We start from the raw sequence: 12,251 nt of genomic DNA on the forward strand, positions 1-12,251 counted from the left end.
GCACTGTAAACAGGTGATTGAGATAATGATCAATTCAGCTCATCACACCAGTGGAGGGAATACTATCTGACTTGTCAAATATACCACAATAATATTGGCTGGAAATTTACTAACACAGTCATGTTTTTCACACTCCTACTGGTCCATAAGCTTGGTTAGTGTTCAGTTCAATCTCTTCTTTAGGCAACACCTCCTCATAAACAGGACCAGTTGATGCAATGGGTCCTACGTTAGCTTGTCCTTCAGCTGCCGAGGAGTACACTGCCTTCTTACGAGGGCAAAAGTGCATCACTACGAGTCCAGTGAGGAATCCAAGGAGTGTTGCCATTAAGAGCGTTATTCCTGTGATCTCAGCAATTGATAAAGAGTAGCCATCTTTCTTTGATACACAAGACATATTGATGTGAACTGATTCGTTAGTAATGGGTGCTGTACATTGAGACAATTATTTTATAATGTCATGATTCAGCTATTATCTTGTGTAAGACACCTTCACAAAGTAGGTCAGCAAGATTAGGCACCCACTCTCCTCTTCCTGAAACTTTAACACAAGTTGCTGTTTTTGGGTGACTAGGAAGTAGACCATCGTCACACTGGAGCACAATTTCTGACCCCTCCGTGAAACCAGATTCAGCATATAAATTTCTAAGGCTCTCGTTGATAGGAGTAGAAGGTGTATCACACACAATAGTACCAGCTTAGGAAAAAATAAGGACCTAATTAATTAAGGATAATTATAACGAGCTTTAGTATTACCTGGTATGATGCCACTGTATGTAGTGATATTACTATAGTCCCTATGCTGTTTCTAGCTTGAAGGGTGGCAACATAGATCCTGTCATTTCCAGTCACCAAAACTTTAAAGGGGACGAAGAAAGTTTTTGTACATACACTACTGCTCACACTTTTGCTATAGCTTGTATCTTCATAGAGAAGAGAAATATTGTAAAACATCTCCTGGTATTGCGAGCATTCAGCCTGCAAAGTGCAGTTGACTAACTTGTTGCAAAACCAATTATTACTTCCAAGTGACAGCCAGTATAACTATAGAGGGGAGAGATGATGTATTGATTCTTACACTGAAGTTAGAGACATTGGGCAGTGTTTCTTTTACTATTGAGATGTTCACCAAGGTATCATTGTTGGTTTCTGCGTCACCACAGCTGATCCTCATGATATTACGTATCTCAATGGCTGTTTGAGAAAGTTCTAATGTAAGAATTGATGAGAAATTCGTAGAAATTCTGTCTTGTGACACTCGAACAAGTTCAACAGATGCGGAGGCCAAAATTGAGACATTTCTTGTCTCATTCACACTATCAGGCAAAAACGTCTTGAAAAATACATGTTTTCAGATGGTACAACCTCCACTCTAACCGTGTGAGGTCCACTCCCTCACAGAACAGTCTGACAGTTCCAGGACAGTGTTCACCAACCAGACTCACTCCTCCCTCAACAGTCAAAGAAACTGATGATAAGTACACCTCTTCACTTATCATTGAAAATAAGATGATTAGTATTGCACTTGGCCTGCAGCACACTGTCATCATGTTTAACGACTATAGAAGTTGTATTTGTTTACAAACAAATACAACTTTGCATTGAACGATAAATAAACTTTGATGATTAAAAGTTCAGTCATGATATCCGAGGTGCATGTGATAGACTGTAAAAAGGTTATATGAATAGTAAATATTGACAAACACGAGTCCGTCATTTGGCAGATAGCTGAGGATGTATAGGCAACATGTATTGATATAGGTATCGTCCTGCACTTCCAAAAGAATACTTTGAGGTTGTCGAAAACATCCAAGGATCCCTTTCACATTCCGATCGATATTTGAAAAATGGGAAGGTTCAAAGAGTATTGGGTGTAGCTGGGTTGGGTTACAGATGGGGAAAAGGACCAAAATTGATGTCAGTGAGTGCACGTGAATCGGGCGAAGTAGCAAAGATTGAAAAAATCATTCGGTAATTTATTAGTTAAGGAGCATTCAAGTGCATTGTATACAATTGATCTGGGTGGTATGGGCTTGTATTTCAAGGTATTATTTATTATTTACTCTCAGAAGAGGGAACGAAGGTATCATGCTTGCATGTATACGTTGTCATAATTGAGCTCAAGCAACCTGACGTATAGTCATTCAATATTCAGTCACAGTCTGACAGTTCCAGGACAGTGTTCACAAACCAGACTCACTCCTTCAACAGCGATAATGATTTTATCAATACAATCCTCACCATCTCTTAAATTTGTTCCTGAAATGTTAAGTGAATTGCATGCAGTTTGTTGACAAACACAATCATGCTCATGTTTAACTAGCCCTCTCAATCCTAATTCTATGAAAGAATAAGTTTTCTATTCAAACTGTTGGGTTATCTTATACTATTGAAAGTTTGTGACAATTCTCGTAATTAGTGGGAACAATAATACATGACTGTATTTAGTTTCAGTACGATTGTGTGATTGTACTAATTGGCTAGTGTGTGAATAATAAATTATTTTATGAACTGTTTGTAAACACTAAAATTAATACTTAGAAAGCGAAGTACTTTTTGTGTGATGCATTTTGTATATAACGCGTTTTTAAACTCAATTCAAATCAAATACAGTGGAACCCCTCTATAACGGACACCTTTACATTGGGATCAATGTTTTGGCTTTTATACAGAGGTAGCCTTTGTTGAGGGGTTGTTTTGTACACAAACTGTTCATTTGGGACCTGGGTGCCTGGCCGTTATATAGTTGTTAACAGAGGTTCCACTGTACTGTATAATTTATAGGGTGAACTTTTTGGCAGATTATGCTAGCATTTGTTCTACGTGTGTGTCGATTAGACTCTTAAAAATCAGTTTGCAAATCATTATAGCAGTAGTATACTGTATATAGCGGGTTATTTTCGAGGCACTAAATTTTCGTGGATTGCCCAAAGTAAAGATTTTGAGGATGAATTTCAAATGACTACACCCTTACAGTAGAGAGGTTTCAACATCTACATTTTGGTGTTTCTGGGTCGATCCTCGAAAATCTCGAAAAATAACCGGCTAGCTAAAAGGTAATTGAGAACAGTAGGTGGATGAAAAAACTATTACAGCTCACACTTAATTTAGTGACCTTTTTATACACCTCCACGGATGTAAGCTAGATCTATCTGATTATTGTACAAAAACAGGATTTTGAACATCACCATAAAAATAATAATGTTGATGCGCAATATTCACGTGTTACTAAATGCTAGCTATTTATAGAAGTATAACTGGCTGGAGTGTACATGAATACTAACACATGTTCAATGGTCCATACGCTTGGTTACTGTTCAGTTCTATCTCCTCTTTGGGTGACACCTCCTCATAAACAGGACCAGCTTGGGTAGTGGATCCTCCGTTAGCTTGTCCTTCAACTGCTGGGGAGTACACTCCCTTCTTACGAGAGCAAATATGCATCACTAGGAGTCCAGCAAGGAATCCAATCAAAATTGCCATCAAGAATGTGATGCTTGCGGTCATCCCTGTAATTTCAGCAATTGATAAAAACTCATCAGCTTTTTCTGCTACACTTGTATCGATGTGAGTCAATTTCGTTGTCTGGCTTGTACTGGGTGCTGCAAATAATTATTATTTTGGCAAAATTGGAGCAATTAATTTTATAATTATACCATTAGTTTCATCAAGGATGGAATGACATCTGAATGCAAGCACGTCAGGTTGCCATGTCGTATCATTTGTGCAAGTAGTAGTAGTTGGCCCAACAAGAACAAGTCCTTCATTACAAGAGAGTGACGATCGTGCTCCTTCTGCCCGGCTACTGATTTCAAACGTTCCATTTGCCAGAAGAGGAAGGACATTACACCTTACTTAATTACATGTTAGTTCAATTATCAATATTTTATAGATTTTTATTACCTAATGTTATGTTGAGTGTTACAGGAAGACTGGAACCAGCACAATTTGTAGATACTACCATCACTGTATATTCCTGATTGTACTGCAATATTAGCTCAATGTGTGACTCTGTTACCACTAGCGTGGCATAAGCAGAGTTGTTTGTGGGAGTGACTGTTACAGAGTAGTAAACCTTTGCACTAGAAAGAGAAGGGTTCCATTGGAGAGTGACAGTGCTATTCTGTGATTTATTGACAATATCAGAAACGTGAAGAAGCTCTGGGGATCCTGGAGAGTCTATAAAATAAAAATATTAGTGAGCATTGTACCGAACAGCATGCATGCAGTAGTTGAATATACACTCACCATAGAGATCAATTGGCACAGTCGCTCCCGAGCACTCAATATCTCGACCATCCATCGAACTGTACAGGGTTACTTCCAGTGTGGAGTTCAGATGTGGTGTTACTGAGTTGAGTGATACTGTGTAGGCTCCAAGTGTGTCTCCACTAATGTTGCGTTTCCCAAGTGTAGGTGAGAGTAAACTTGAAAAATCCACACGAAGTGTTTCCATTGGACGTCCAAAAGGATTTGGAACAATCCATATCAGTGCATCACTTTCTCTTATACATGTCAGACTTCTCTTCTCTTGGGGACAGGCATTCTCAATGGAGGATGGAGACAATGTTGCAAAATCTGCAGCTAGTATCTAGATATAATTATACTGACTCTTATATATATACTATACCTAATAATAAACTTTTACCTGCTGAATTGAAGTTACTTAAAATCATGAGCAGAATCAGGGTGAGCTGTAGCTGATATACCATTGTTTCCTTGCCAGCAGAAAAAGAATCGGAGAATTCTTTAAAGGTGTTTTGAAGCATGCATGCATGGGTGGTGCAACAAAAATGATGTAATAAATTGTGTCACTGTAATTATGCATGCATGGGTTTAGACACAACTTGCAGTCAATTCAGTAGGTAAAAGCATAATTAGGTAGAGTATATCTAGATACTCTAGCTGCAGATTCTGTAACAGTGTCTCCATCCTCCATTGATTTAGGTAGATATGCGTATACAGTGCATGCAAGGAAGTTCAGCCGATATATGCACGTTAACCATGTGCTGTGCGCTGTCACCGAGTGGGATGCTATTCATTGGTAGCTTGACTTAAACAGCAAGATAAATCCTAATCACCAGGCTTATGCTGTCCATGACCGTAAGAGATAACAAAACCCACCAGAAGCACATAACAAGTAGTATCTATAATTATAAGGTAAACAAAATTGAAAAAACATCTCGTAATAAATATACCTCTCCCCTTCTCCAGCGTGGTAGTGTGCCACATAATTAGCACTTGGCCATTCCAATGGCTTCCTGATTAATATAGCACTTTAAAAGTGTATGGTTGAAGAGCTCAGTATAGAACTAGAATCCAACGACTCAATCGAAGGTTGTGAGGGCATCATAATATTATATACATTTGCATGCTTTGGGAGAGTTTTCTTCGTCAAATCTGAGCCGACAACGGAGGAATAGTTTGGAATTAAACAACACTCATGCAGCTCCAAGAATGATCTCTCATCTTTCTTAATCTTCGTAACAGGTAAAACCACAACTGCATGCAGTGCATGCAGTCGTGGTTTTACCTGTTACGAAGCACAAACACTCGATCCTTCATGCAAATCTGGCACTCTTCGCTAAATCAGAGGTGTGACAAAGTGTGCCATTCCTAACAAATCAATCAGTTAATCGATACGTGGTATCGGATACGCATCTCGATCCAATAACAGCTTTTTAGATTCGAGAGATACACGAAAGGAGTCATCCTTAACTGGTACAATCGGGAAACTCCACTGACTGGTGGATGGTTCAATCACACCTGCCTGTCGTATCTTCTGTACTTCTGCTAGGACATCGGCCTTGTACATGTGTGGAATCTCCCGTCTGTCCTTTTCTATATCCATGCACATGTCACTATACTTTTCCATTGTACATATCCTCGTTGTGAATCTGTCAGTTTAGCACCTAGAAGTACCTCGCTTGCAAGTTGGCTATAATATAGTAGTCTCCCAAACATCAATCTCTTTTTCCGGACAGTCTGTATTGTGCACAAATCCTATACATGAATTATACTATATAACATACGGGCCTTATACCAATGAGCAAACAGCTTCTTGGTATCAGTGCATGGTATCTAGTACTAATGAATTCTTGCAATTGTGGTTGCACCCTCTGGCCATACATTACTGTCGTTTGGTATACTCATCTTTTCTGGTCTCTCACTTTTATAAAGTCTTTTCTGATTTGTCAGGACATCCGTAGGACACAATACTATCATTCTAATTTTCTTTAGCCTCAGATTTCCTTGAGAACATCAAGTGGACGAACTGGCCAACTGTACACCAACTCATAGAATTTTCCCAGTCTTTCCCCTATGAAATGGCTTTCAAAGACACTCTACAACGATCTGTGGATTAAGGTGTTGTTCGAATTGGATAAAAGTGCATGCCATATATATCTGGTAGAAGCTAGCTCTTTGGTCAGTTGGGGTACGCAAAATCTCAAACAGTTAAAAAGAGAAGTGTGACTATAGCTAATTTTTTATGAGATGTGCATTGAAGCTGGCATTGTTACTTATTAGTAACTGAATGTATACATGCATGTGTATATATCGTAATTTAGCTGTGTTAAATGAACGTGTCTTGCTTGGAACTCAAGGCTCATGATCAGTCAGACCTATAGTAGCTGTGATGGTATTTCGCCATCTTCATTATTATATAACCATGTTAAAATGCATGGTGAGGTCCATTCTGTCACAGAACAGCCCATCATCTCTTAATTACAACCTGAGTAAGCCATAGTTGTGAATTGCATGAAGTTTTTTGGCAACACATAATTATATATGCAGGATTCGTTACTTTCTTGAATAAGTGATTCGTCAACTTAATTTGAGTATGCTATAATTAATCATCCTATATATCACATGTAAAGGCAGCCCCTCATAGTAAAGTTTTCTATTGGGTATTGAAAGTCTGGCTATTGAAAGTTTGTGACAATTCTCGTAATTGGTGGCAACAATTATTTACAGTGTATATGGAAAGTTTGTGACAATTCTCGTTAATGGTGGCAATTAGTTTCAGTGTACGTGATTGCATTGTAAACAGGTGATTGAGATAATGGTCAATTCAGCTCATACCAGTGGATGGAATACTATCTGACTCGTCAAATGTACCACAATATAATAATAATTGACTGGAATATTAGATGAACACTGTAACACAGTCACGTTTTTCACACTCCTACTGGTCCATACGCCTGATTAGTGTTCAGTTCAATCTCCTCTTTAGGTAACACCTCCTCATAAACAGGACCAGCTGATGCAATGGGTCCTACGTTAGCTTGTCCTTCAGCTGTCAGGGAGAACACTGCCTTCTTACGAGAGCAAAGGTGCATCACTAAGAGTCCAGAGAGGAATCCAAGGAGTGTTGCCATTAAGAGCGTTATGCCTGTGCTCATTCCTGTAATCTCAGCATTTGATAAAGAGTGGCCATCTTTCTCTGATACACAAGACGTATTGATGTGAACTGATTTGTTAGCAATGGGTGCTGTACATTGAGACAATTATTTATAATGTCATGATTCAGAAGCTATCTTGTGTAAGACACCTTCACAAAGTAGGTCAGCAGGATTAGGCACCCACTCTCCTCTTCCTGAAACTTTAACACAAGTTGCTGTTCTTGGGTGACTGGGAAGTAGACCATCGTCACACTGGAGTACTATTTCTGTCCCCTCCGTGAAATCAGATTCAGCAGATAAAATTGTAAAGCTCCCGTTGATAGGAGTAGAAGGTGTATCACACACAATAGTACCAGCTTGAGGAGAAATGGGGACCTAATTAAGATAATTATAACGAGCTTAGTATTACCGGGTATGATGCCGCTGTATGTAGTGATATTACTAGTCCCTATGCTGTTTCTAGCTTGAAGGGTGGCAACATAGATCCTGTCATTGCCAGTCTCCAAAACTTCAAAGTGGACAGAGCAAGTTGTTGTACATAAACTACTGTTTACAGTTTTGTTGTCGTTAACATCATCGTAGAAAAGGGAGAGATTGTAAAAGATCTTCTCCTGATATTGCGAACATTCAACCTACAAAGTGAAATAATTAATTAATGCAGTGAACTTTGCGACAAGCATTACAAAGTTATTAACTTACGTATTGATTCCAAGTGACCGTCAGTATATCTATAGCAGACATAGAAGTATTGATGCTCACACTGAAATTATAGACATTGGGTACTGTCTCTTGTACTATTGAGATGTTTACTGAGGTTTCATTGAAGTTTAGTGCATCACCACAACTGATCCTGAAAACATTCTGTATCCCAATGGATTTTTGAGAAATGTCTAAAATAAGAACTGATGAGAAATTTGCAAAAGTCATGATGTTGCCCCGGGACAAATTAATAAGTTGAACAGATGCAGATACCTGATCCAATGTTGAGTCGTTAAAATATTTTGTGGTCTCATACGCATTATCGACATCAAAGTGCTCGGAAATATACATGTTGTCATCATGGTACAACCTCCAATCTAGCACTGTGAGGTCCACTCCTTCACAGAACAGCCTGATAGTCCCAGGACAGTGTTCACCAACCAGACTCACTCCTCCTTCAACAGTCAGAGACACTGATGATGAGTACACCTCTTCACTTATCATTGAAAATAAGATGATTAGTACTGCACCTATCATCATGTTTAACGACTATAGAAGCTCGTATATAATTGTTTTCAGTGTATGCGCATGCATTGCATTGAATTGCACGATAAATAAACTGTGGGATGATTCTCACATTATCCGATGCGTATCTGTAAACAGATTATTGGGAAAGTGTGTGAATAGTAAATTATCCGACAAACACTAAAAATAGTACTTGAAAGAGTCAAAAGCACTTTCAGTTGTCGAAGTATGATTTTATAGCTGACACTAGCTAAAGGCATTCTCTCTTCTTAGCTTTAACCCGTTACCTGCCATTGGTGCCCTGCACTGTGTCTACTAGAAATGTCACAGAGAGCGCACAAAGTTGAGGCATGTAGTAATTTTTCTCCCGTGTTTTGGCTCGCCCTCTCGCCCAAAGGTGTATGTGAGAGGATCTTAAGAGAGGTGCGAAAGTCCCCTTTAATCGGGGTTCGAACCTCACTTTGTTTTCACACTTCAAAGCACCCCCGAGACCTCATTTGGCGAATTATAGGTATTTACAAAAGTACTTTGAAGCTGTCGAAAACATCAGGATCTCCTTCACATTTCGATCGATATTTGGAAAAGGGGGGGTTCACTGAGGTATTGGGTGTGGCTGGGTTGGATTACAAATGAGGAAAAGGAACCAAAATTGAGGTCAGTGCATGGGTAAGCTTGTTGAAGAAATTTGCACGTGAATCGGGCGAGGTATAGTAGAGATTACGAAACTTATTATCCGGAGCATTTCACATTCTAGTGGAGTGGTATGAGTTTGTATTTCAAGGATATACCAAGGTATTAAGTATATAATAATTATACTCAAAGAAGAGGGAACTGAACTGACAAAAGTAGCATGTTTGTATACATACAGCTGTCTGGTATGTCGTCAAAATGGAGCTCATTTGGAATTAAGGCAACTTGACCTCCACAGTATATTCAAGGAAAATTAATATTGTTGGAATGTACTGAAATTGTGTATAATTATGTCACATATATAATTATTAAGCAGCTCACATCTGTTGTTATAAGCAAGTTATTTCTTGTCCTACATACTTCAGGACATCACATAATTATAGCTCCCTCCATTGGCATTATTTCAGTCATTCTCTCACGTAACTGTCAACACAATGCACAATTCCTTGTACAGAAGTCACTCAAGTCATGCAGTCATTAATTCCCTGAACGTCATTGCCAACATAATTATGCAGTAAGGCTCTATAATTATTATACTTGCTCAATGTGAGTCACTGGAACATTTAGAGCCTTCCCAATCTGCTGCGAATGAAGATGTTTGTCTTATACATTTGACTTTGGTTAATGAACGAATATCTTGCACGTGACCACATTCCCCAGTGCCGGCCACGGAATCACTGCAATAGTGACCAGACCGCCCCCCCTCCCCCAACGTTTGCTCGCGAGACTAGGTATTGAGCAGTTCAAAATTAATGATTGCTGATTCAGCAAAGCAAGAGTGCGTAGTCTATTCTACTGACAGCCCCTCCTCTTTCAGTTTACTATTTTGTCCTGATTTGCAAGGTTTCAGACTGAAGGGGTCCGGAATAGCGATCTACTATTTATCAGAGAAATATCCGAGAAATACATAATTATTATCATATAATTATACAGAACGTTTTGCGAGCATCAAACATTTGCGAAAATTGCGATAGTTCCTCCATTCATTTGCAACTGCACCAAGACTCGATGATCAATGTAATTATAGACTATAAAGCTGAGCAGATTTTGGTTTTGGCATTGTTTGCCAGCAATTAATATAGAAGTTGAAAAGCCACTAAGGCAAGAGCAAGAGGGATACTTCACTCTTTTTTGGTCAAGCGAATAAGCGTGGTTGTGACTGACTGCAATGGGAAAAGTGATAACTTCAGCGTAAACTGGACCTTGTTCCCCATGCAATGTTTCCAGCAACACACAGACTAAAACACTAAAACTACAAAGTTAATTATGTAATTACTTGCTCACTTGTGACTTTTTTGTTACATTTTTGGCTTCATATATTTGATGGTTTTTCTGGCCAATCCTAATAGCATTTTGCTGGTAGATGATTTGCTCTATAAGAGCAACTGGTAAAAGATTCCCTATCATTTATCTGAATCATCACTGAGAAATTGACTCCAAGTTTATCGCTACAGCTAACCCTGACATCTAAACACAGGACAATGAGCCTTTCTATGCACCACAATAATTATAGCTTTTACTGGTTTCTCATAATTATTTGCCTCACCACCTATACTTACTAAACTCCCTGCATGCATGTGTGTTCGTTTTCTGATAGAGTAAATTATTTGTGTGTATATATAATTTGATTGTGATTGACGAGAATCAGTTCTAACGAAAATGTAGACTAGCTATCCGCCTAATTTTATTTTTCTGTAATAGTTATTATGATTGTGCGTATTTACAGAATAGAGTAACAACAATTAAATCTGGTTACTATACATAAACATTACCAATTATTATTGCAACAGGAAGCATGTACTTTATAAACATGCACCAACAATTAATGAACAACATGAGAGATTCTAATAGTCATAACAGTTGTTGCTGCAAAGAAGAGGATTACTTACAAGAGATAATTATATGATGCAATGTTATGCAAGATGCTTTGTACTCTTTCTGCTATAAGCTGGTTACACTACTGCCAAGGTATGTGATATAGAGATATTCTAGAGACGTTCCATTTGTGAACAATGATAGGAACCTCAGTAAGTGTAATTACGGATGATGGAAAAGATACACTTTCTGGTCTGTACTGTCCTACTACTGTTAAGCTTATCTGCAATGTTACGAATGTTCCTCATTTGCGATGGACGTACAATACCAGCAGAAACATAATCGTTCTTTTTCACTCGGGTAGTGTAGTACGCTACCCAGTTGCAGCATTTCCATTTTACCAGTTAACATGTATACAAAAATCATATGAATCTGACTCGGATTAATGCTTCAACGATTCTCACTGTTGATCTGTCAGATCTGAACAAACAGATTATTTCTTGCGGTTCTTCTTTTATGGACAAGACAGTGCCAGTGAATATCAGCATTTTGCAGCCAACATTTCCTTCTGTTAGCCCCCAAGTTTATACAGCTGTGATCATACGTTATGAGTCTGGACTTGTATCTAGTGTAGATGTATCATGGAGAAAATTCCAGGTACGTATAATTATAGTACTGTACTTCGAATCATGAATGCATACTGCATTGCTGCTATAGCAACCAGATTGTCCTGAATATGAAAATTCCCAAGAATACCTCATCAATGTCAGTGGATGTGGGTGGATGTTGGATGATACTATTTGCTCGTCCGTTTTCAGTAATTGTACGGAGAACGTGAGTAAAATTACCCTACAAGCCAAGATCGCTGACATTGAGAGTGAAAAAATAGTTTTCCCCACATCTGTAGGTGAGAGCATTAATCTAGTAGTTATTACATTTATCGACTTTTTACAGATTCTAATAATCGCTACTTTAGAGCTGCTGTTAACCAGTCATCTAGATGCCAAATTCATGTGCAGTGTTTACCCATGAGAGGAGATGTTAGTATTCATCAAAATTAATGTGTACCATTAGATACACTACAGATCTGGATTATGGAAATCTATCAAATCCTATCAC

At 38.5% G+C, this 12,251-nt stretch overlaps 1 protein-coding gene across 1 annotated transcript; it reads right to left on the minus strand.

Moving 5' to 3' along the window:
- Positions 1–7,131: 7,131 nt before the first annotated feature.
- On the minus strand, positions 7,132–8,660 carry LOC135351477 (uncharacterized). The gene is made up of 4 exons (XM_064550479.1): positions 8,103–8,660; positions 7,813–8,035; positions 7,553–7,759; positions 7,132–7,492 (listed from the first exon to the last, which is right to left on the minus strand). The coding sequence occupies exons 1-4, from the start codon at positions 8,640–8,642 to the stop codon at positions 7,179–7,181; spliced, it is 1,284 nt and encodes a 427-aa protein (XP_064406549.1). The 5' UTR covers positions 8,643–8,660; the 3' UTR covers positions 7,132–7,178.
- Between the last annotated feature and the right edge of the window lie 3,591 nt (positions 8,661–12,251).

Source organism: Halichondria panicea, chromosome 1 (genome assembly GCF_963675165.1).
Source record: "Halichondria panicea chromosome 1, odHalPani1.1, whole genome shotgun sequence".
NCBI classification, from domain to species: Eukaryota; Metazoa; Porifera; class Demospongiae; order Suberitida; family Halichondriidae; genus Halichondria; species Halichondria panicea.